Source organism: Ostrea edulis, chromosome 8 (assembly GCF_947568905.1).
Source record: "Ostrea edulis chromosome 8, xbOstEdul1.1, whole genome shotgun sequence".
Classification (NCBI taxonomy): Eukaryota; Metazoa; Mollusca; class Bivalvia; order Ostreida; family Ostreidae; genus Ostrea; species Ostrea edulis.
This window is the reverse complement of record NC_079171.1, coordinates 32,974,986-33,000,446: the sequence shown is the minus strand read 5'-3', so window position 1 is coordinate 33,000,446 and position 25,461 is coordinate 32,974,986. Positions and strand designations below refer to the sequence as shown.

Here is a 25,461-nt window from a genome sequence, read left to right as displayed (position 1 = left end):
TTACTTTTAAAATATTCTTGTTTTGTATTACCAATTAATTTCTTTAATTATCTGCAGTGTTAACAAAAATGGAAGAGATGCAGAAAGACATCAAAGTACTGAAAGCTGCATTGCTAGATGAAGATGAAAAAATTACCGACATAATGCCAAGGCCGCTTAGCAGCATAGAAGCACTTCAACAATTTGAAGAACAAATTGATGATGCCCTCCGGAAGAGACTAGTAAGGACATTTGTTTTAACATTACCTCAGTCATTATTGTTGAAAAAATGATTAAATCTCAAAACATAAATTGTGTTCATGTGCATTCCAGTTCTTTGACTAGTATTCAATACACCAACATCATATTATAAAGACATTCAAGCATTCATTTGTATTTTTTGAAAAGTAAGATAAAAAAAAGAGAGAATTCTTGCTAAAATTCTATAGTAGCTTGTTGATTAATAGTCATAATAATTGCAATTTTATAAATAATTAATTATCTATTCAAACTTCAGATATCATTTGATTTTTTTTAATTGCATGTTTTTTAACTTTATAGTTGAATGTCCTTGCCAGTCTCCAAGGGGGTAGTGATGCTGCAAAAATATGCAGAAAGATAATGCGGACATGCATGACAAATGGATGCATGAGCCAGTTCAGTGGCACTGGCCAAAAGGGCAAGGCTAGATTTATGGACACCAAATTATTTACTATTGTTATAGGTTAGTGATTTTTTCTTAAGTGTAAGTTATTTTACTGAAAGTAAATCAGTATAAATAAACCTCTCACATGACAGGTATTGGACAAAATTTCATTCAAATTTGGGAACAATAATGTATAAAAACGGTATTCCTGGTTAAATGTAAGAAATAAGAAAATTTTCAAAATGGTGTCTTTTTAATATGTTTCCTGGTATTTTGGCATTTTAGTAAAATTATGGTAGGTCAGCATCAAGTTGACATTTTTTCCATTTTTACCTATAAATAAATGTATGCATATAAGTTGAACTATGTAAAAGTAGTATACTTATGGTATTCTGAGTATAGGACCGTTACATGATTTTATTACTCTATAATATTGACCTGATCTTGCGGAGTTGAACTTTCTCGGACTTATTGTTAAACTTTTAAAGAACAACCCCGAAATAATTGACCCATAACCCATCAGGTCAATTAAATAGAGTAATATGTTTGTACAATTTAAAATAGTGCAAGTGGATTTAGTAAAAACGTACAACTTTTTTGTAGGTGCTGGAAGAAAAGCTTAAAAAAAACCAACAAATTTCAGTGGAAGAACTAAAGAATGAGGTGTTTGAGGTGTTAAGAAGTGTCCCGAATAAACCAGGAGACTCCAATTACATGAAGGTATGTTTTATTAATAATTTAATTTAGAATTCATTTAATAGGTAGACATGATGTTCAAAGTTAATTAACAAGAGACCATTTTCACAACAAACCACCATTTTTTTTAAACAAAACTTTCGATAGATGTCTGTATCGCTGGTACACTTCCAGATTTTGGCTCTAGCTTCACTGATGAGACCAAATAGGTCGTTATGTACATTTGGTTCAACAAAATTCACACAGATACATCCAACAACAAGTGGCCTTCAAAATAACAAGGCCCCTTCTTCATTGATCTGATTTGATTGGATTGGAATTTTTATTTTTATTAAAACATTTATAAATACATTTTGCTTTGACATCAATTCTGACATTCTTCTAATATCACAAAATGTGGACATATAGTTTCGCAAAACTCTGTTGGAGTTTCCATTATTTTGAATGTACTTGCGACTTGCATGATACTATTGGGGAAAGCCGATGTACTAAATAAATATTCATGTCCCTCCATGAGAAGAGTGTCAATTGATAGCATCTGTTGTTCTTTAACATTTTTTGGTCTACTTTATAGGGTTGTTATAGATAAATATATATAAATGTCAAGCTCCAAAATAAACCCAACAATGTTAGACCTGTATGAAATTTACAACAAATTTATGTTCGTTCCCTCATATATGTAAACTCTCATTTATCTGTTATCTTTTTTAAATATAGAAACAAAAGGAAAAGAGGCGGAGGTGCTTGCCTGAAATCCCAGAGGATGACTGATTGTGAGACGTTACAAATTTCTACACTGTGTTTCGGAAATCCCAGAGAACAGAGGATGACTGATTGTGAGACGTTACAAATTTCTACACTGCGTTTCGGAAATTCCAGAGAACAGAGGATGACTGATTGTGAGACGTTACAAATTTCTACACTGCGTTTCGGAAATTCCAGAGAACAGAGGATGACTGATTGTGAGACGTTACAAATTTCTACACTGCGTTTCGGAAATTCCAGAGAACAGAGGATGACTGATTGTGAGACGTTACAAATTTCTACACTGTGTTTCGGAAATCCCAGAGAACAGAGAATGACTTACAAGACTTTAAAAATTCCCCACTATGTTTTTTAAAATCCAATGTTACTGTTATATTTGCCTTCTTTTCATATCTAAATAGTAAATATTTTAAACTCTAAATAATATCTTTTGAATCCATATCTCCACAGGACAGTGGTATTAAATGTCATTTTGCATCCATCGTCATTCCCACATGCTAAAAACAAAAATCAAAGAATAACAGAAAAGAAAAAAGTAAACACTAATCAAATAAGATTGAATACAATGCTTCATATAGTTTATTGCAACTTTTGAAAATAGGGATGTTTAAAAAATGATATTTTACCGTTAAAAGTGTCTTATAACAATGTTTTGAACACAGTTCATAATATTGTTTTGAAAACATTTCATAATATTGTTTTGAAAACGTTTTGTTATATTATTATAAAACATTTAATTAAAATGTTTTCAAACAACGTTTTGAAAATGCTTAAGAGAAACATTTTGAAAACGCTTTTACAAAACGATAAAAAAACGTTTTCGAAAACTGTTTTTCAAAACGTTTCCATTCTGTTGCTAGCGCCATACAAAAAAACGTTTTAAAAACATTTTTAAAAAATGTTTTCACGCTTTTAAAAGAAACGTTTCTAAAATGTTTCTGTAACGTTTCTGTGTTACCTGGGGTCCCCACCGCTAATTTTTCACATACAAGGAGGTGTCACCGATAAGGTTGTTGAGCAGGGAGGGATTTTTGTCGTGCCATATCCTGTTGTTACACGGGGCCTCAACTTTTTAAGTATATCTTTTACTTCAATTAGTCCCATACTGGGTTGTAAAACGGAAGAGGACATTTACATGTATAAACCTTTCTTCTCATCTCCCCCGACAGACCTCAAGTCATTATAACAGGTAGTGCATTATAACAGGTAAACGCTCGGCATCAGGTGTGAATGTCGCGGGTCCTCGGAGATGACCTAAAAAACGGATGTCCGTGTGGCACGCTAAAGAACCCTCACTGCTCAATGGCCGTTAGCACCGAGCGAAGGTGAAGATCTGAATAAAGGCAGCCAACAAAATCCGGTTGTTGATAGTTCAAATAGTCATATACTAACGTTACGACCTTTGAGGAGGACAGAATCTTCCTTCACCGGACAGCCGCGGTGGCCGAGAGGTTAGCGCGTTCGCCCCGCATGCGGAATGCCGGGGTTCGAATCCCGGCCGCGAAAGACCCAAGTCGTTAAAACAGGTAGTGATAGTTCCATCGCCAAAGGCTCGGTGATCATCCGGTGTGATTGTCACGAGTCCTCAGAGTTGACCATGAAATCGGACAGGACACCAGTAGGTGTGGCACGCTAAACAAGATACAATCAATCAATCTTCCTCCACCGGCAATGGTGAGGTCTTTCTCCTTTAATATCTACAATATTTTAATTTCAAGTTTGTGGCTAGATTCCCCTCACACTTGTTACCTGAATGACTCCCGCGACAGAAGACATCCCACCGCCGCGATGTCCTAGAGGTAGACCGTTCGTCACAGAAGGTCGCGAGTTTGACAGACATTTGCCGTCAATAAATATAATGACAATTTCATCACCAAACGCTCGGCATCAGCTGTGAATGTCAGATCCGGGTTAGAATAGGTCCTCAATACCCCCTTGGTTGTCGTAGTAGGCGATTAAATGGGGCGGTCCTTCGGATGAGACCGCAAAAACCGAGGTTCCGTGTCATCTCAGATGTGGCACGATAAAGATCCCTCCCTGCTCATTGGCCATAAGCGCCGAATATAGAGGCCTAAATTTTTAGCCCCTCACCGGCAGTGGTGACGTCTCCATACGAGTGAAATATTCTCGAGAGGGAGGTTAAACAATATTCAATTAATCAATCCTCGGAGATGACCTTAAAGACGGATGGCCTGTGTGACAGTAGGGGTGGCACGTTAAACAACCCTCACTGCTCAATGGCCGTAAGCGTCGAGCGTAGGTCTTCACTCTGTACCGGTGATACATTCTCGAGAGGGACGTTAAACAATATTCAACTTAACGTAATTATATTCTCATATATATAACTATTATCCCCTCTTGTCGCCCCATGCTCTCCTATTTATCCTATGTCCAGAACCTTATTTTCCTGGCCCAGTGGTTCTTGGAAAGATTTTTCCGATGAAGAACTATTTCCACAGATATTTGTTTATAATATATTAATAGCATAATACATTTAAAGATTATTTCCCAGTTTGAATTTCCCGCGATATTTCATGTGTGTATTGAACTATTCCCAGAATGCACTGTATTTTGTTTGACTGCCATCTTTATTAAACTTGTTAGACTGTTCACACGTGTTTCTCGATCTCCCGCACTAAACATGGTGTCAGAAGACTTAACACAGTAAGGAAACGCCTAGAGACTGTAAGTGTTTTTCAGGTGACATTTCCGATATTCTGAACCATTATGCCTAAATTCAACCCGCCAGAATCGTTCGACTTTAGCCGACCAAGCGAGTGGCCGGAGTGGAAACAGCGATTTTGCAGGTACCGAACCGCCACGAAACTTGACAAGGAGGATGAAGCCATCCAAATTAGTTCATTGATATATGCCATGGGACTGCAGGCGGAACACATAGTTAAGTCTTTCGTATTTGGTGACGGGGAAGATGAGACAAAGTTCGAGGTAATTCTGAAGAAGTACGATGACTATTTTGTACCCAAACGTAACGTGATTCACGAAAGGGCCAAATTCCACCTGAGATCGCAAGCTCAAGGAGAATCAGTCGAAACTTTTATTCGTTCACTGCATGAACTCTCAGAACATTGTGATTTTGCTAACAGATCCGAGGCAATCCGAGATAGACTTGTTATTGGCATCAACGACAAAGGACTATCAGAGAAACTGCAGCTAACCAAGGATTTGACTCTTGAGAAAGCGTCAGAAATGGCCAGGAATTCTGAATTAGTGAAATCTCAAATTAGAGATCTACAATCCAAAAATTTGGATGCGGTACGGGTGAAACGTCATACTCAAGATCCGCCACACCAAGTAAATCGTGGAAGAGGTGCGCAACGGACTCGCGGTGGACAGTCTAGTCGCGACAGAGGATCTAATAATCAGAACCGACAGAATGCGAATTTACCGTTGTGTGGAGCGTGCAATCGTAAACATTACGAGGGTCAGTGCCCAGCTCATGGACGGCGATGCAGAAAGTGCAACCGTAGGAATCATTTCGCAGTGTGCTGTCGTTCCAACACTGTTGCCGGTGTTCGTGAAATTGTCGACGACGACAATGATCATCATGACTACTTTCTAGGTTCAGTGACCGCGTGCAACGAGGGAGAACCGTGGTTTGTTAAACTTAAAGTTTGTGGTTCAGAGATTCCGTTCAAGATTGATACTGGTGCTGACATTTCCATCATGTCAGAAAATTACATGTGAACAACAGCAAACTACAAACGCCAAACGGTGATCTTCACTCACTTGGAAAATTCAAGGTTACTACTCGACATAAGAATCATCCTTATTCATTTCACGTAGGTGTGATTCCAAGCACCGACTCTCAGAATAATCTTCTATCAAGATCAGTTGCGTCTACCATGGGTCTCATTCAGAAGATAGGAAGTGTCATAGAACATCAAGGTACTATGAAAGGTGACACAGTGAAAATTGTTCTCCGATCTGATGCGCAACCGTATTGTGTTACGACTGCTCGACGAATACCGTTCGCTCTTATGCCGAAAGTGAAAGCAGAACTCGACAAACTAGAAAATGATGGTATCATTCGTAAAATTAATGAACCTACTGACTGGTGTGCACCAATTGTTCCAGCAACAAAGAAAAACGGTGATGTGCGTATTTGCATCGATCTGAAGCGTCTTAACGAAGCCGTTAAACGTGAGTACTACATGCTACCGAATCTGGACGATATCTCTCCGAAATTAAGCGAAGCGACCATATTCTCTAAATTGGATGCAGCATCAGGATTTCATCAACTTAAACTGCACGAGGACAGTCAAAAATTGACTACATTTATTACTCCTTTTGGAAGGTACTGTTACACGCGCGTACCGTTCGGAATCTCGTCAGCACCCGAGATATTCCAAAGGCGCATGGGAGAAGTACTATCTGGGTTGGAAGGCGTAGAGTCGATAATAGATGACGTCATCTATGGATCTTCACGCAATGAACACGACCGCAGATTAAAAGCAGCATTGGATCGTATTAGAGATGCAGGGATCAAGCTAAATCCCAACAAGTGCGAATATCGAAAGGAGAAAATTGAATATTTTGGACACATCATCTCGAAAGATGGTGTTCAACCTAGTCCAGAACGTGTGCGCTCTATTCTGGATTTGCCACCACCGACTAACATCAGTGAGTTGCGTCGTATTATCGGGATGATCAATTATCTTGGTCGATTTGTTCCTGATCTATCCAGTATCATGAACCCTATCAATAATCTGTTAAAATCAGACACAGCGTGGACTTGGGATGAATCTCAGCAAAGTACGTTTGACCGTGTGAAGAAACTCATTACAGAAGCGCCAGTACTTGCATTTTACGATATGACTCGACCCACTATCGTTAGTGCGGATGCAAGTAGTTTCGGTATCGGTGCAGCGCTATTTCAAGTTGTGGATGGAGAGACTAAACCAATCGCATTTGCGTCTCGCACACTTACCGAGGCAGAGCGTAAATATGCGCAAATTGAGAAGGAATGTTTGGCCGGAGTGTGGCCATGCGAGAAATTCGACCGATACCTCATGGGAATTGGATCATTCGAACTGATTACGGACCATAAGCCGTTAGTACCGCTGATTAATACTCAAGATCTCAATAAAGCGCCATTGAGATGCCAGAGATTACTGATGAGATTACGTAGGTACAATGTCGTAGCGAAACATGTTCCAGGAAAACAGCTCGTGGTTCCGGATACGCTTTCGAGAAGTCCTCTCAATATCAGTGATCAAAGCAATACTGTTGAAGATGTTACCGCATACGTAGCGTCCGTGGTCAATACGAAACCATTATCAGATAAGAAATTGGAAGAAATTCGTAACGAAACATCTTCAGATCCTATTTTACCTGACGTCATGAGATACACTATGCAAGGTTGGCCGCAAAAAGAAAATTCATTGTATGCGGAGTTGAAACCATATTTCGCGCCAAGATTCGAATTCTCAGTGTCTGATGGTATACTGTTCTATAGAGACAGACTAGTGATTCCAGAATCCCTGAGAGCTGATGTACTCGCAGCGATACATACAGGCCATTTGGGACTGAACAAGTCAAGAGAGCGTGCAAAGTCATCAGTATGGTGGCCTGGATTATCAAGTGATTTGGAACATTTGATCAGGTGTTGCGAGTTTTGTAATACCAACCGTCCGTCACAGCGTAGTGAGCCACTTAAAACTACTCAGCTTCCTAGTCGTCCCTGGGTAAGGGTTGGAGCTGATCTTTGCGAATTACAGGGCAAAAATTACCTTGTAGTGATGGATTACTTTTCTCGGTATTTGGAGATTGCCTACCTGGACAATATCACAAGTAATCACGTAGTTGGCAAATTAAAGAATATGTTTGCCAGATGGGGCATACCCGAGGAACTTGTTAGTGATAACGGTGGACAGTTCAGTTCGAAATCATTCAGACAGTTTTCGATTGATTATGGATTTCATCATACATTCTCCAGTCCTCATTATCCTCAAGCAAATGGAGAGGCAGAGAGTGCGGTTAAAGTAGCCAAACGAATACTCAAACAGCCGGATGTATTTCTAGCCCTAATGGCTTACCGCAGTACCCCCGTACATGCGACAGGTACTAGTCCATCTGAACTCATCATGGGACGTAAAATCAGAACTACCGTTCCGATTTGTTCTGACCAACTAGAGCCTGGATGGCTGGACCTAGGAAAAGTTAGGGAAAAGGACAGACAATCCAAACACAGGATGCGTGTAAACTTCAATCGTATGCATGGAGCTCGCACTTTAAAACCACTTTACGTAGGTGACCGTGTTAGGGTGAAAACTGATAAAGAAAAGTCTTGGGATGAGGCAGGAATCGTCACATCTGCTGATTACGCGAACCGCTCATACTTTGTGAAAACTCTCAGTGGAGACCTCAGGAGAAATCGTAAGCACTTGCTTCATGTCAATGATGAAATGCAAGATTCATCTGTGCCAAGTGATTTTCAGTGTTCTTCCGCTATGGAACCGGAAATTCCGATGGGGAACCAGAATTCAGAGGAATCGCTGTGTACCGAAACAACCACACCACTTACCAATGAAACTCCGAGTGTACCTGTTACGAACATTCCACAGAGTAGCACTCCACCAGCTACCGTAAGGCGTAGTGGTCGCGAAATAAAACGCCCCAAATACCTAAGTGACTATTTGCTGTGAATTTATTCATAAGTCATGTCAGACATTTTGAACAGTTTTGCTATTTTGCTATTCATTTACTTTAATGTACATGGTATTCATTTTTGCACATTTCACTGGAAGTGAATAGAGACATTACACAGTTGTATGTAATTATGTTATAAAGACAGTCAACTCTAATCATTATATAAAGATATTTTGATACATTGAAAAATTCAATTCCTATGTACTGTACATCTATTTTTGCTTCAACTATTCCTAATTTTGGTAAAGATAAATTTTTGAGATTTATAATCTTAAGGAAGGAGATGTTTATAATATATTAATAGCATAATACATTTAAAGATTATTTCCCAGTTTGAATTTCCCGCGATATTTCATGTGTGTATTGCACTATTCCCAGAATGCACTGTATTTTGTTTGACTACCATCTTTATTAAACTTGTTAGACTGTTCACACGTGTTTCTCGATCTCCCGCACTAAACAATATTTACCCGATACATTAATATGTACAGTAAGTAAAGAGATATATACACATACACTACATTTGTATCTATGAAGTTGATATCATAACCTTTTTATAATATATACCAAGCACTTTCGATGTTTACAAATAAAAAAAAATTGTATTCGTAACACGTTATTATTGGATTCATTCTTTAAAGGTCATATGAAACGATTTCTAACAATGGTATTTTACTTTAAAAACATAAAGATGGGTATGAATAAAGGTCAAACGGCGTTTAATAAAAAATTATTGTCTTTGGATTGATAAGAAATAAAGAATAGGTTCAGCGAAAATACGGAAATTTTAATTCTGTCCGTGGAAGTCTCTTAATACCATAAGTTATTCCAGAAATTTAACTTGTACTTGCGTATTTCGTAAATCTTGTGTTCGTGGCAATACTAACGAATTTTGTTCAGACATTCATTTCTATTCCAAACGATTGTTAACAAATTTTAGATGATAATCTTCCATGTATTTTAAAATGATCCGGGGGGAAAATATCGGTGACTGATCAGATTATTACGAGTACGAGTTATTAATATTATTCACTCATTCGGGTAATATCGAGTAAACAAAGAGAGCGGTAAACGTGCATTTTTCTCGCGAAATTCATTGTTACAAATATATCCGTATTACATGGTATTTGTGCTTGGATTGTATCTCTATATTTTTCTTTTCTGCGAGGGTAGATCCAATATTTATATCGAATGCGAGTGATTTTTAATCTTTATTTCTGCAAAAGGTTGAATTTTAATTTCATACTTTCATACGAATGTAGATATTCTAACGTAGTGGTATCAAAATAGACAATTTGCCTCTACTGTTGATAGAACGTATAGACGAAAAGAAAACCGAAAAATCCCATTACGTACACGTTAACAATTTGAGTTTTAGACCTTCTGTATTAAGTCGATCACATTTAATTCCTAGTCACCCAAAATGATAGCAGGAATGTTTTCGCTAGAAAATGTGCAGGAGTTGTCATATCCTTGTGGCATTTGCCAGTTTAAACACTATCGATACTGTGCAGTAAAATGCGCCAACTGCCATCAATGGTATCATAAAAATTGTGAACGTTTGTTAACGTCTGATATCAGCTATATGGAAGAATCTTCTGTACCATATGTATGTTCGCAATGTTGTGATAATGAAAACGGGGAGTTCAGTTTCGATATGGCGTTGGCGCGTATTAAACAAGCATTTGAATCGGGGAACATTGAGGATCAAGTGCAAATGGAAAAGATTTTCATGCGTTTTTTGCAAAGGCGAATGAAGTCTGGTTCGGCTGTACGGTTTAGTGAGGGTATGATAAAGGATACGGTAGCAACCCATTTGTTAGGCCCTTCCGAGTACCTTCCTGTTGTTGTCAGGTGCAATGGAAACAGTTTATTTAATGCGCTTTCTGTGGCTATACAAGGAGATGAATACCTAGCATCAGAAATTAGGGTTAGAACTTTCATTGAGATGTTTCAGTATAAGGAGTTTTATTTGAGTCAACACCTCGGGAGTAGAACTTTCTCATCAGTTTGTGCCTCTTACAGTAAAGCCTTGAGGAATTGTGGTCACAATTTTGCTTTTTCCTGCGAATGGACAATACATGCTGCTGCTTCTGTATGCACAAGGTCAATAATGTCAGTTTATCCGAAAGTCAATGGCCCTCAGAACCAGTCCGGGTCCATCTCGAATCGCGAATTTAAACCTCGTGTTCTGAAGAAGACGAGGAAGAACCCTGTGTATATTCTATGGTCAAGTATTGAGAATAAAACGGAAGGGTCGCAGGGGACGAACCATTGTGTCCCCCTGCTGTTGGCTCCATCGCCAGTCGTTGACGACCCCTTTACAGATATTTCATGTATGACGCCTGGTATGATAACTGATCATGACCACTGCTACGCTACTACTGAAAAGCAGACAGCGGGTACCGACACTATCCAGACCACTTCATCTTTAGTGTTTGATAGCTTCTCTAAAGATAATGCCGAACTCGGGACCCCTGCCATTATTTCTGAATATGACCAATGTTACTTAATTCTGAAATGCCTACAGTAAATGCTGAAACTCACCAGGTCGATTACTTATGTCATAATATTGGTTCTTTTCCATCTCCAGAACTAACTTCTGGAATTGAAAACCAGGACCCCGACTCCCTAGATAAGCAAAACTTTGACTCGCCTGTGTACCCAATGTCAGATTCTTCCCTTTTCCCGCGAAAATGCACTGGTCTTGAAGAGTCGTACTCAGTAGCTGTCGCTATTAGTCAACCTCAGTTACAAGCTTCTTCACATAATTCCGATACATACACACCAGGTTGCATGGATCACATAAATAATTTTTTTCCCGTTCATCCTTTAGCTTATGGTTGTCTGCATAATTCGTTTCTTGGAGTTAATTCCTTGGTTAATGTTTTGAAGAATTGCACTTTTTTATCAGCTCACCCATCCATTCCAAAGGGCATTAAAAACGATGTGTATTTTGTTGTTCAAAACCTTATGAATGTGCAAACAGACGTTCATAATATGAAAAACGCTTTCTCAGATGATTGTGGGGTTTGGGAGTCACCTAAAGGTCAGCCGAAAACCTATTTTATCAAATCAGAAACTGGAGAATCGGAAAGTGTAAGTTTGAGAAAGAACCAATTTCAATATCCAGTAAAACGTCGCGGTATTGTGAAATACGAAACCCTGGAATCTCAGTCAGTGTCATCAATGGTAGTGAAGATATGTTGCTACTACGTATCACTGAGAGCCGACTCTACTTATAAAAAGAGAGTTTCTTGGTTAGAAAATCAATCGTTTAAGAATATTTTTGTGGTGGAGTACCTCGGGAAATATCCTAGTTTGATCGCTTGAGCACATTATAAGCTTACAAGGGGGGGGGGGGGGGGGGGCAGATAATTGACGGAACACTAGGTTCCCGGTCCTCACTAGCAACAGTTCCTTTGAATTCAGTCAGTCGGGGAAATATTCTATGGGGATCTGGGTTATAATAGGTCCTCGGTACCCCTTGCCATCCGTAAAAGTCCCGGTCCTTTTGGATGAGACCGTTAAAACGGAAGTCCCGTGACACAGCAGGTTTGGCGCGATATAGATCCCTCCCTGCTCAAAGGCCGTAAGTAACTATCATACATGTCTTTGAATTCAATTAGTCGGAGGAATTGTGACTTAACGACATTATTCATTCACTCATTTCTAGTAGTTCGACAACAATCGCAAAGTCGTGTTCCTGTCCAATCACTTAATAAATTATATCTTGTTTGGCCTTCCTCTCGAGAATTTAGTTAGAATTATTGTTCAGCACGTGCATGCACGTGTGCTGAATTCTGATTGGACGATTTTAAAATCGCTACAACTTCCTTATATTTTGTGGAAACGTTATGAAATTCATACTGTGAGTATATGATACAAATGCCTGTTGAACGACATCAACATAAAATTCGGAATCATGTGCGCGTGTATGCACGTGCAACGCTTTCTTTCATTTCTTGGTACTGAAATAACCATATTGAACGTACTACATGTAATTAAAGGTTAAAATAAAATGATTTTTTGCTATAGGTTTACAATGACATCACTTCTTAATTGGGGGAGGTTTGGGGAACATATGTAACGGTCCCCGTTACAATTAGAACTAGTTGAACATAAATTTCATCATAATATCATGTATACATTTATATCTTCGATCTTTATTTTACATGGTTATCAAATTAAAACATACAATGCGGGGATTTTCTCGCACATTGTTGTGATCAATTACGTAGCAATGGTCAAACCTAGACACCTGCACTACCCCTATCCCACTCTTCGAGCTGACCATTACATATCCGTAGTCTGTAAACAAAAACGACAAAAGAAATCACTTCTTATAAATTAGTTAGAGTTTGAAGATGATGCATGTAATTTGGATAGCTTTCTTAATTTTGGGGGTACGTGCGAGATTTTACCAAGATTGCAACCTTATCTCCAGCACTTTAGAGTGTAAAAAGACCACCTTCATCTCCCCTAAAATTACAGAGATTGCTGTTAGAGAATTGCGTAGTTTCAACGCAACTGATGTGAACTTTCCAAATTTGCAAGTGTTGAGAGTGGAAAAATCAAGTGTCCCTTGCGCAATACTGCTGGAAAGACTGCGCAATGTAAATGTTACAGTGAATGGAAAGGACTGTGAAAGGGTAATTTATTTAAATTTATCTGTTTTAGAAATAAAATAAAATTAAAAAAAAAAAAAGAGAGAAGAAATGAAAATAATGTGGTACTTTTATCTTTCTTTTTTTTTTAGTTACACACAAGCACATTGATTTGGTCAACAACTGCACCAACAACCGTCATGGCTCTTGCACTGACTACTCTAGGTATGTTTTTACTAAAATATCTTAAAACATTTAGACATATTTTTCATGAAATGTTTATTTCCTTCTTTTTTTTTCTTGTCATTTTTTTTTTTTTAGATACCCATTGAATTTATGTCATTAGTGGGACAAGTGGGCTACTAATTCTGTGCACCATGATAATGTGTCTTAGAAAACTTATAAAGATGTGTAAAAGAAGGAGAGTGATTCAAATGATGGACAATGAATCCATGCAAGAATTTCCACCAATGTCTGTGCAAATAGATAAGCGGGATTAACGTTGTTTTTCTTCCCTCTTTTTATAGGGATCTTACTTTATGTGTATATGTATCCACCATGTAAACCTAATTGGTTACGTCACACACGCTCGACAACTGCATCCGCCCCTGCCAACTCTCGACCACAGACTCGCTCAACAACTGCATCAACTCTCGGCCACAAACTGGCTCGACAACTACATCCGCCCCCGCCAACTCTCGACCACAGACTCGCTCAACAACTGCATCAACTCCGGCCACAAACTGGCTCGACAACTACATCCGCCCCCGTCAACTCTCGTCCACAGACTCGCTCGACAACTGGATCCGTCCCCGCCAACTCTCGGTCACAGACTCTTAAGTTTCTATGTGTAGTGTATATTTTATCAATGTTGTATTCTGTTACACTGATTACCTCTCGGCCACAGACTCGTTTTGCCATTTAAGTTTCTTATGTGTACATTTTATCAATGTTATACTCTGTTACACTGCTTACCTCTCGGCCACAGACTAGCCTTGACATTTAAGTTTCTTATGTGTGTATTTTATTAATGTTGTATACTGTTACACTGCTTGTACATGACCGGTATGCAACATAGTGTATTTTTTTGTTTGTGAATAATTTTCATGCTATGTATCCTCTCATTACATATTGTAAGGATTTTTAGAACGTATGCTAATCATGTACATAGTATATTTTCCCCAAACAGTTTACTTTACAAAAAAAAGCTATTAAGAGATCTTTATTGAAATAATTGTCTTCCAAATCCCTCTCTTTCCATTTTGTAGATCTGAAAAATATATATATGAAACTTAAAAAATGTTAACGTCATATCTATGTATGAATATCTTAACAAAAGAATATACGAGTTTGGAAAATTATGACATGTGTTCATTTCTTTCATTTCTCCTTTAAACTGGTGATGAAAATATATAGAAATTACGTATAATCTGAAGATAAAGAAAGTTACAATGAAAGTGTTATTACTTAGTAGTGTGTGGAAACTTTCAACAGATGTATATGTAATCCCTGAGGTATTTTAACTTTCGTCACTTAAGCACAAAGAATGCTACTTAAAGGGTTTTGTGATGACATGTGAAGCATATGTCCTTATCGTGTATTATACCCTGAGCACTCATATTTGTCTCACTGATGTATAATTTATAACTAAACACAATAAAGGTGTTCTGTAGAGTATGAATTATTAAACGGAAATTCACACACTTCTTTATGATATAAAATATACATTGTTTGAAGACTCATATTAGTCCCTATTATCAATATTTAATAAGATTTAACATATATTGACCATGAGGCTTAAGGGGCTAATATTCTGGGGCCCCACTGTATGGCCCCATGGGGTCGATTTGGGGCAAAGGGCTAAAAACCCTACTCTGGCATGACCCTTTTAAGAGGGTGTGCCCAAACTATTGTCGGCCCCTCTAGGGACCTGCCCTTCCGGGTGTCTACAGAAGGCCCTTAGAAGGGTCGGGGGCCAAAAAAATGGGGTCCCTAAGTACTTCCGTTCCCGAGATATAAACTCTCCAAGAGCCCCCTTTACCGATTTCGACCCTTTTTGCAAATGATAGGGCTGGAGAGTGGGTGGGGCTAGGGGACTCAAATTTGGGCAGGGGCCGTCGAGGGGAAAGGTTTGGAGCCCCATGGGGCTCATTTGCCCCCTTGGGGCCCAAGTGTTTCAGGGTGACACCCTTTACTGGAGGACTTGTAGCTGTGGGGTCGATGGGACTAGAGGACCCCAATTGGGGATGGGGCCTTATAGGGGTCCGTTCTCGGCCCCTGTGGGGCAAATTTGCTCCCTTTGGGTCAGGGGTCCCCAAAGGGGAGTTAAGAATTTTTAGACTGTTAACTCAGCCCCACCTGATGGGGTCAGCCCCACATTTTTGTGGGGGCTAATAATATGGGCCCCACTCTATGGCCCCATGGGATCGATTTGGGGCAAAGGGCTAGAAACCCTACCCCAGCATGACCCTTTTAGGAGGGTGACCCCAAACTATTCTCGGCCATTCTAAGGACCTGCCCTCCAGGGTGTCAATAGAACGGTCTTCGAGGGGCCCAGGGCCAAGAAATGGGGTCCTTAGATACTTCCGGTCCCGAGATATGAACCCTCCAACAGAGCCCCCCATGGCCGATTTCGACCCTTTTTGCAAGTTATGGGGCTCGAGAGTGGTTGGGGCTAGGGGAACCAAATTGGGACAGGGGCCTTTCAGGGGAACGGCTTGGAGCCCCATGGAGCTCATTTGCCCCCTTGGGGCCCAAGTGTCTCAGGGTGACACCCTTTAATGGAAGACTTGTAGCTGTGGGGTCGATGGGGCTAGAGGACCCCAATTGGGGCTGGGGCCTAAGAGGGGTCCGTTCTCGGCCCCTGTGAGGCAAATTTGCCCTCTTGGGGTCAGGGGTCCCCAAAGGGGGGTTAAGAATTTTTAAACTGCTGACTGAGGCCCACTTGATGGGGTCAGCCCCAATTTTTTTAAGGGGCTAATATTACGGGGCCCACTGTATGGCCCCATGGGGTCGATTTGGGGCAAAGGGCTAAAAACCCTACCCCAGCATGACCCTTTTTAGAGGGTGATCCCAAACTATTGTAAGCCCCTCTAGGGACCTGCCCTTCCGGGTGTCGACAGAAGGGCTTTCAAGGGGTTCAGAGCCCCAAAATTGGGTACCTAAGTGCTTCGGGGTCGAGATATGACCAATCCAAAGTTTTGGATTTGTAAAGTTTTTTAGGGCCATTTTGGCTACATTTAAGGGCTATTTTGGCTACCTGAATAACAACCTTCTTAAAATCTGTAAAGTTTTTAAGGGCCATTTTGGCTACATTTAAGGGCTATTTTGGCTACCTGAATAACAACCTTCTGAAAATCGATCAAAATTGTCGAAGTGTTTTTGTGTGTTGGGCCAACTTTATTGACTTGCTGCTGAGCCCTACTGGGGCAAGACCGAGGGCTTTCAATGTATTGGCGTTATCCCATGAAATAAAAGACAAAAAATACAAAGACGTTTAAAAGAAATTGTATTCAGTACATATAATTCTACAAGAAACAATGTTGTCTTTTAATGAAAGTCCAGTGTCACTTCACCGAATCCTGATCACTGCTGGACCACTGCTGTGAGGAGAGGTCCCTCGTACATATAACTACCACCAAATATTACAAGAAACAATGTTTTCTTTTAATGAAAGTCCAGTGTCACTTCACCGAATCCTGATCGCTGCTGGACCACTGCTGTGAGGAGAGGTCCCTCGTACATATAACTACCACCAAATGTTACAAGAAACAATGGCTGTTAATCATAGTCCAGTGTCACTTCACCGAATTGAATTCTAAGCACTGCTGGATCAACCCTGTGAGCAGGGGTAACTATCATCCTCGGGCTGGGTCTGGGTCTGGGAGGAGTCGTCGTCGGAGGAGGAGAAGAAGACGAGGAGTCTGGGGATGTCGCAGGACCCTTCGATGGCGAGGAGGACTCCGAAGAGGAAGGTTCTTTCCTTGCCGGGGCTGCCGACTCTGGACTGCTCGAGGAGGAGGAAGACGACAACTCTGTGACTGTTGCCGGAGGCTTCAAGGCCGAGGGGGACTCCGAAGAGGAAGAAGAGGTCGTTTCCGGAACATTCGGACAATCGCCAATGTAAAACTCTACATTTTTGTCAAGTCTCAGTGGATGTGTCCATGTCGGCGGTTAAAAGTCGAATGACTGAAGTGTGCTATTTCCGTCCTTATATATAGCCTGCTAAAAATAGCCTTCCCCCAGAGTCTAACCCTAACCGTAACCCTACCTTTGGAGGGCCAATCGGTTACTCAGAGGGCAATTCTGGTTACCTAGCGGGCTTCCGAGGTTACTTGGAAGGCAAATTTGGCTACATTGTAAGGGGTCACCAAATCGAAAGGGTACAATAATGAGATTTTTTGGGCCAACTTGCCCCTTTATAAGTCATGTGTGTTGGGCGCACTTGTTAGACTTGCTGCTGAGCCCTACTGGGGCAAGACCGACCCCATTGTTCCTCGTGGGGCCCGTTAGGGGCTTTCAATGTATTGGCGTTATCCCATGAAATAAAAGACAAAAAATTGCCACGACGTTTAAAAAATTAATTGTATTCATAAGTGCACATACCCACCACCCAATATGACAATAACAATAATGATAATAATAAGATCACAACAACAGATGTAGTTCGTTGACGAGGGAACAGTTTCACATTGAGGAATCCTCATCCGTGTCGGGGCTGCAGCGTAGAGAGTTCCCTGTAAAATCACCATAAGCAACCTTAAGTGAAGAGGATGATAAATGTAAGTAATGAATGTGGCCCCAATAAGAGATATGCTTACCTTTTGGCGTTGTTCCTCATCTCCGTCCTGAGTTTGTCTGTGGCCTTTTTGATCCACGTGGGTCCCAGCCGGTTGTGGAGGGTTTCGATGAGGGCGGCCCCTTCCTCCGTCTTCTCGAGTTCCCGTCGCACCTGGGACTGCACCGTGTGCCCAAAGGAAAGGATGTCTCGGCACAGCCTACACAATGTACTGGCCTCCGGTCGCGTAAACGAACGCCTTCTGTGCAGTGAAAGCGACTGTAAAAGAAGACATGGACAACTGTTAGCAAAGATGTAATTTTGAAATGAAGTGAAGATGTTCGATAGAAGAGAGAATCTGACCTCGTCCAGGGTTAGGCTGGCGGACGAGCTGGGGGTAGGTGCTGTTGACGGCGGCTGTGTGAAGTCGAACTGTAAGAAGAGATGTTGGAAATGCTATTATCGAGGGCTACCTAAGATATCATTTTCATGATAAAAGAACATGTGGAAGGTTATATATAGTCTTACTTCTTGAAGCGTCGTCGGCGGGGTGAGTGGTGGGTCTGAGGGCGAGTAGGGGGTGAACGCTGACCTGCGGTCATGTGGCAAACTGCTCGTCTGTAACCAGAATTGGATGAAATAATGATAATGACAGTTTTGCAGAGAGTCGGACACAATCCTAAGATATTTGTGTTTGACGATAAGGGTTAGGGTTAGAGTCTTACCTCTCGAAGCGTCGTCGTCGGCGGGGCTACCAGTGGGTCCAGGGTTGCCGAAGTACTGGGTATCGGCGAGGCGCTGACGGCCGCCGAGTCCGAGTAGGGCAACTGGGTCGCGTGTGGGAAACGGCTTGTCTTTAAGTAACCAGAAGTGGATGAAATAATGAAAATGACAAAGGGTTAGGGTTAGGATAAGTAAACCCTGAAGGGCATGTTTGGTTACCTGAGCGGGCCTTCGAGGGCATGAAATCGGGCATTGGGCATCTTGGGTTACTAGGAAGGTCCTCGTGGTTACCTATGAGGGCAAATTTGGTTACTTGGCGAGGCCCTTTGGTTACATTGCCCTGCCCAGAGGGCAACTTGGATTACTTCGATATTTTGAAAAAAATGGCATTCTGTTAGGGCAACATGGTTACTTGCAGGGCAAGACTGGTAACACAGAAACGTTACAGAAACGTTTCTTTTAAAAGCGTGAAAACATTTTTTAAAAATATTTTTAAAACGTTTTTTTGTATGGCGCTAGAAACAGAATGGAAACGTTTTGAAAAACAGTTTTCGAAAACGTTTTTTTATCGTTTTGTAAAAGCGTTTTCAAAATGTTTCTCTTAAGCATTTTCAAAACGTTGTTTGAAAACATTTTAATTAAATGTTTTATAATAATATAACAAAACGTTTTCAAAACAATATTATGAAATGTTTTCAAAACAATATTATGAACTGTGTTCAAAACATTGTTATAAGACACTTTTAACGGTAAAATATCATTTTTTAAACATCCCTATTTTCAAAAGTTGCAATAAACTATATGAAGCATTGTATTCAATCTTATTTGATTAGTGTTTACTTTTTTCTTTTCTGTTATTCTTTGATTTTTGTTTTTAGCATGTGGGAATGACGATGGATGCAAAATGACATTTAAATACCACTGTCCTGTGGAGATATGGATTCAAAAGATATTATTTAGAGTTTAAAATATTTACAATTTAGATATGAAAAAAGGCAAATATAACAGTAACATTGGATTTTAAAAAACATAGTGGGGAATTTTTAAAGTCTTGTAAGTCATTCTCTGTTCTCTGGGATTTCCGAAACACTGTAGAAATTTGTAACATCTCACAATCAGTCATCCTCTGTTCTCTGGAATTTCCGAAACACAGTGTAGAAATTTGTAACGTCTCACAATCGGTCATCCTCTGTTCTCTGGAATTTCCGAAACACAGTGTAGAAATTTGTAACGTCTCACAATCAGTCATCCTCTGTTCTCTGGGATTTCCGAAACACAGTGTAGAAATTTGTAACGTCTCACAGTCATCCTCTGGGATTTCAGGCAAGCACCTCCGCCTCTTTTCCTTTTGTTTCTATATTTAAAAAAAGATAACAGATAAATGAGAGTTTACATATATGAGGGAACGACCATAAATTTGTTGTAAATTTCATACAGGTCTAACATTGTTGGGTTTATTTTGGAGCTTGACATTTATATATATTTATCTATAACAACCCTATAAAGTAGACCAAAAAATGTTAAAGAACAACAGATGCTATCAATTGACAATCTTCTCATGGAGGGACATGAATATTTATTTAGTACATCGGCTTTCCCCAATAGTATCATGCAAGTCGCAAGTACATTCAAAATAATGGAAACTCCAACAGAGTTTTGCGAAACTATATGTCCACATTTTGTGATATTAGAAGAATGTCAGAATTGATGTCAAAGCAAAATGTATTTATAAATGTTTTAATAAAAATAAAAATTCCAATCCAATCAAATCAGATCAATGAAGAAGGGGCCTTGTTATTTTGAAGGCCACTTGTTGTTGGATGTATCTGTGTGAATTTTGTTGAACCAAATGTACATAACGACCAATTTGGTCTCATCAGTGAAGCTAGAGCCAAAATCTGGAAGTGTACCAGCGATACAGACATCTATCGAAAGTTTTGTTTTTAAAAAATGGTGGTTTGTTGTGAAAATGTTCTCTTGTTAATTAACTTTGAACATCATGTCTACCTATTAAATGAATTCTAAATTAAATTATTAATAAAACATACCTTCATGTAATTGGAGCCTCCTGGTTTATTCAGGGCACTTCTTAACACCTCAAACACCTCATTCTTTAGTTCTTCCACTGAAATTTGTTTTTTTTTTGAAGCTTTTCTTCCAGCACCTACAAAAAAGTTGTAAGTTTTTACTAAATCCACTTGCACTATTTTAAATTGTACAAACATATTACTCTATTTAATTGACCTGATCGGTTATGGGTCAATTATTTCGGGGTTGTTCTTTAAAAGTTTAACAATAAGTCCGAGAAAGTTCAACTCCGCAAGATCAGGTCAATATTATAGAGTAATAAAATCATGTAACGGTCCTATACTCAGAATACCATAAGTATACTACTTTTACATAGTTCAACTTATATGCATACATTTATTTATAGGTAAAAATGTAAATCAATGAAGCTGAAAAAATGTCACCTTGATGCTGACCTTAAATTGAGGCTCAATTCAATATTTTAAAATAGCTTAGACAAGAAATTTTGTATCATATTAGATCTTCTTTTTTTTATACCAAGTCGACATGTTTTACAGCTTCTAGTCTATACATGTACTATAGTCATGTATTTACATTTTACAAATTACATTTACATGTACTGCGATTTTGATAATTCAAACTACCCACAGCATGCCCAACTGCTCATTCAATGGCCAGATGACGTCACCTGACACCCACCTAGCAAACATCTACCATACATCCAAAATAAATAACCATTACATGTACATAAAAATAAATATGAAAATAACTTTGCAAAGATATAGAAATGTTTCTGTTCATCATCTTATAAGTTGCTTTCATCTAGCGGGCTCACCTACTTAGTCTACTGTAAATGATGAGGTATTATTCGTATAAAAAGATTAAAATTCCAATTAACAGATTAAAGTTTACAGGCCACACAAATTTTCATCACCTACCGGAAGAGATATTTAGCGAGAAAAGGGAGCTAATCGCAATGAAATAATAATATTCTGAACATATGACGGACCAGTTCCGGTCTTGCAATGCTTTTTGAAATTGACGAATTATCGATGGAGTAATTAAAGATTAATAAATGTGTACCTGTTGCTACGAAAGCCATAAAAATTTTATTCGTTACAAATTATTTTACTTTATAATGACATTTGATTAGTTCAGTTAATACAGAGACATTGATATATTGTATATTAATGTCTCTGGTAAGTAAAAATAACACATTCTATACCTGATACGATCTCTACCAATAAAATGAACAACTCGAGGAACAACTATAAAATGCAGAAGCAAGTTTCAGCAATATAAAACTTTCCGATTTAATATTCAAATTGAGACATGAACTGAGGTGAAAATCCTCAGAGTGAAAATCAACTGATTACAGAAGTACAATACAATATGACTTATTTTTTAATTAGTCATAAATATATTTTTCAATAAAACTTATAAATTATAAAGCGATTCTTTTCTTTAATATTTTATATACAAGTATACTTACATTTTGAAGATGTTTTCACTGTTTCTCTTTGTTTCTTTCCACTAAAAATGCACACGCACAGATTCTGGCTTGTAATATGAGACTGTATTTACTGATAAAAATCTGTTCTGACCAAGCCTTAGATTAAAACACAGCATGTGGCATGTCCACATCTTGTCGTTGCTATGGGGATGACACCATGAGGCAGCGTATATCAGTAAATAGTTATAGGTTATAGACTTTGTATGGGAAAATATGACGACCGAGTTTTTTGGCGCGTAGACGGACCGAGCTTGCGAGGTCCGTTCGCGACAAAAAACGAGGTCGTCATATTTCCCATACAAAGTGTATAACCTTTTTATTATATACTTTCAATTTCATTTAGAAACTAACAATAATTTTATTTTTAACAATAACTTTATCGGTTTAACTGAGTAAAAGATGAAAAACACGAATAATTTGAAAATTAACGGCGTAGAAATTTGATTGTGACGTAATGTTTGCGGGCCGGAATGTTTCCGGGCATATATCGTGTGATATATGCCCGCAAACTTTTAAAGAAAAAAGAAGAGATGAAATTGAAAGTATATAATAAATTCAATTAACATAGCTTTATGAGATGCCAGTTTGTTTAAGTTATGTATAATAGGCACTGTGGTAATAGGAAGTTTGTGCATTATATTTTGTTTAGTACTTCCATGATATAACGTACTTTGTTATCATCTATAAAAATGCAAACGATTGTCACATCAACAGATTCTTCAAAATCACATATGATCATGACTTCAAGTAGTTTCTACTTAAGACAAATTATAACTTGATAAAAATATCCTAAAAAATCAATGTCACTATAAAAATAAGTTGACTTTAAAAAATCCCTTTTAGAATTTAAAATTTAAAAAAAAGCTAATGATACACATTATAATGTTGATCATTTTAAATGGTCTTCAATTGAGAAAAAAAAGACTTCTTTTACTTCAACCATTTTTTATTCAAATTTATATCGCCAATTAAAAACTGTTGCCCAATTACTCTATATTAATATTTTTCAAGAATGATCTGACATATCAGAATTAAGTATTTTATATTTATCAGAGACATGTGTAATAATTTAATTATATGTCTCAGTAATTATGAAATGAGTTGTTACAAAACTGCACTCTAGTCTTTCCACACATCAAAGTAGATGTTTATCTGTTTCAATTGAAAAAAATATAAAAATTGTAAAATAAATAAAAAACAGATGTCTGAAATTGTTCAAAAGCATTTGTTATGAAATTCTAAAGGGTTCCCATAAGACATTTTTGTAACATGCAATGAAATAGTTTTTAATCTATTTAGTAAAACGTTGTATAAATATTTTCATACATTTTTTTCAGAAACATTTGAAAAACGTTTTTGAAATGTTCAATAAAGATATTTAAAATATCATTTTAATGACAGTTTTTGAAAACGTACTTAGACTGTTTTAAGAAAATGTCATATCAACATTTTCTAAAATGATTATCAGAAATGTCAACATGACATACTTAAAACGTTTGAAAAAAAACGTTTTAATCAGGGACTGAAAAACTGTTTAATGAAACGCTTAAAAAACATTTCTGAAACAATTCATTAAACAGATTAGAAAACCTTTTGAAGAATAAAAATAAGAATGCTTTTTACACGTTTTTAACACAATTTACAAAAAGACGAAATATTTTAAAAACATTTTTAGAACGTTTTGGAAAAATGTTTTATCAAACCCCCAATAAACCATTAAAAAAATGTTTTGAAAAAGGTTCGTGCTCCTTGGTTACATTCAGGGCTAATTGGCTACTTCGGGTAGAAACAGTTGCCCTAGAAGGTAACCGAAATTGCCGTAAGAGAGAATTTCAAATCCACCCCACCGGCTAGGGGGCTCATATTTGGGGAGGGACCATCGGGTCCCCAACTATTTGGGGGCCAACTTTCAACGTATTGGCGTTATCCCATGAAATAAAAGACAAAAAATACAAAGACGTTTAAAATAAATTGTATTCATGACATATACCCACCACCAAATGTAACAATAAAAAATAGAGTCTGATAAACAAGGATTCCGTTTCACATCACGGAATCAGGGTTCAGTCTTGTTCCTGCTGTGAAGAGAGGTCCCTGTAAAAAAAAAAAAAACAACCCATAAACAACCTATAGTGAAGATGATGATAAATTGAAGTAATGTTGACAAAGTAAGAAATAGGCTTACCTTTTTGCGATCCGCCTTATCTCCGTCCTTATCCAGGCTGTTCCGAAACGTTGCTGGAGGGTGTCTATGAAGGCGGCTCCTTCCTCGGTCAACTCCAAAACCTCTCTCACCTGACTCTGGACGATGTGTCCTATCTCTGTCAGGTCCCTGCAGAGCCTGCACAGGGTATCCACCTCCGGGCGTGAGAACGATCGCCTCCTGTGCGGGATAAACGACTGTAAAAGGAGACATAGACAACTGTTACCAAAGATGTAATCTTTAAATGAAGTGAAGATGTTCGATAGAAGAGAGAATCTTACCTCGTCCAGGTTTAGGCTGCCGGACGTGCTTGGTTGGGTTGGTCTATGAAGGCGGCTCCTTCCTCGGTCAACTCCAAAACCTCTATCACCTGACTCTGGACGATGTGTCCTATCTCTATCAGGTCCCTGCAGAGCCTGCACAGGGTATCCACCTCCGGACGTGAGAACGATCGCCTCCTGTGCGGGATAAACGACTGTAAAAGAAGACATAGACAACTGTTACCAAAGATGTAATTTTTAGATGAAGTGAAGATGTTCGATAGAAGAGAGAATCTTACCTTGTCCAGGTTTAGGCTGCCGGACGTGCTTGGTTGGGTTGGTTCGTTGAACGGCGTCTGTCTGTAGTCGGACTGTAAGAAGAAATGATGGAAATTCAATTATCAAGGGTTACCTAAGATATCATTTTGATGAGAAAAGAACATGTTCAAGATTATAATCTTACCTCTCGAAGTGTTGTCGGCGGGGAGACAGGGTTAGGGTTCACTGACGCTGAAGGAGTGTAAGTTGGGGAGGCGATGACGGATGCTGAGGCGGAGTAAGCTGCGTGTGGCAAACTGCTTGTCTGTAACCAGAA

At 38.8% G+C, this 25,461-nt stretch overlaps 3 protein-coding genes across 3 annotated transcripts; all 3 read left to right on the top strand.

Annotated features, from left to right (window-relative positions):
- On the top strand, positions 1-2,537 carry LOC125662062 (uncharacterized). Its single transcript, XM_056147385.1, has 3 exons — positions 1-221; positions 541-703; positions 1,229-2,537. Exons 1-3 carry the CDS (start codon positions 69-71, stop codon positions 1,246-1,248), a joined length of 336 nt encoding a protein of 111 aa, XP_056003360.1. The 5' UTR covers positions 1-68; the 3' UTR covers positions 1,249-2,537.
- A 3,412-nt stretch (positions 2,538-5,949) lies between these two features.
- On the top strand, positions 5,950-8,751 carry LOC125663113 (uncharacterized protein K02A2.6-like). The gene has a single exon (XM_048895425.2). It carries the CDS (start codon positions 5,950-5,952, stop codon positions 8,749-8,751), a length of 2,802 nt encoding a protein of 933 aa, XP_048751382.2.
- Positions 8,752-13,122: 4,371 nt separating this feature from the next.
- Positions 13,123-14,706, top strand: LOC125662055 (uncharacterized). The gene is made up of 3 exons (XM_048894235.2): positions 13,123-13,407; positions 13,515-13,587; positions 13,890-14,706. Exons 1-3 carry the CDS (start codon positions 13,123-13,125, stop codon positions 14,285-14,287), a joined length of 756 nt encoding a protein of 251 aa, XP_048750192.2. The 3' UTR covers positions 14,288-14,706.
- Positions 14,707-25,461: the final 10,755 nt, after the last annotated feature.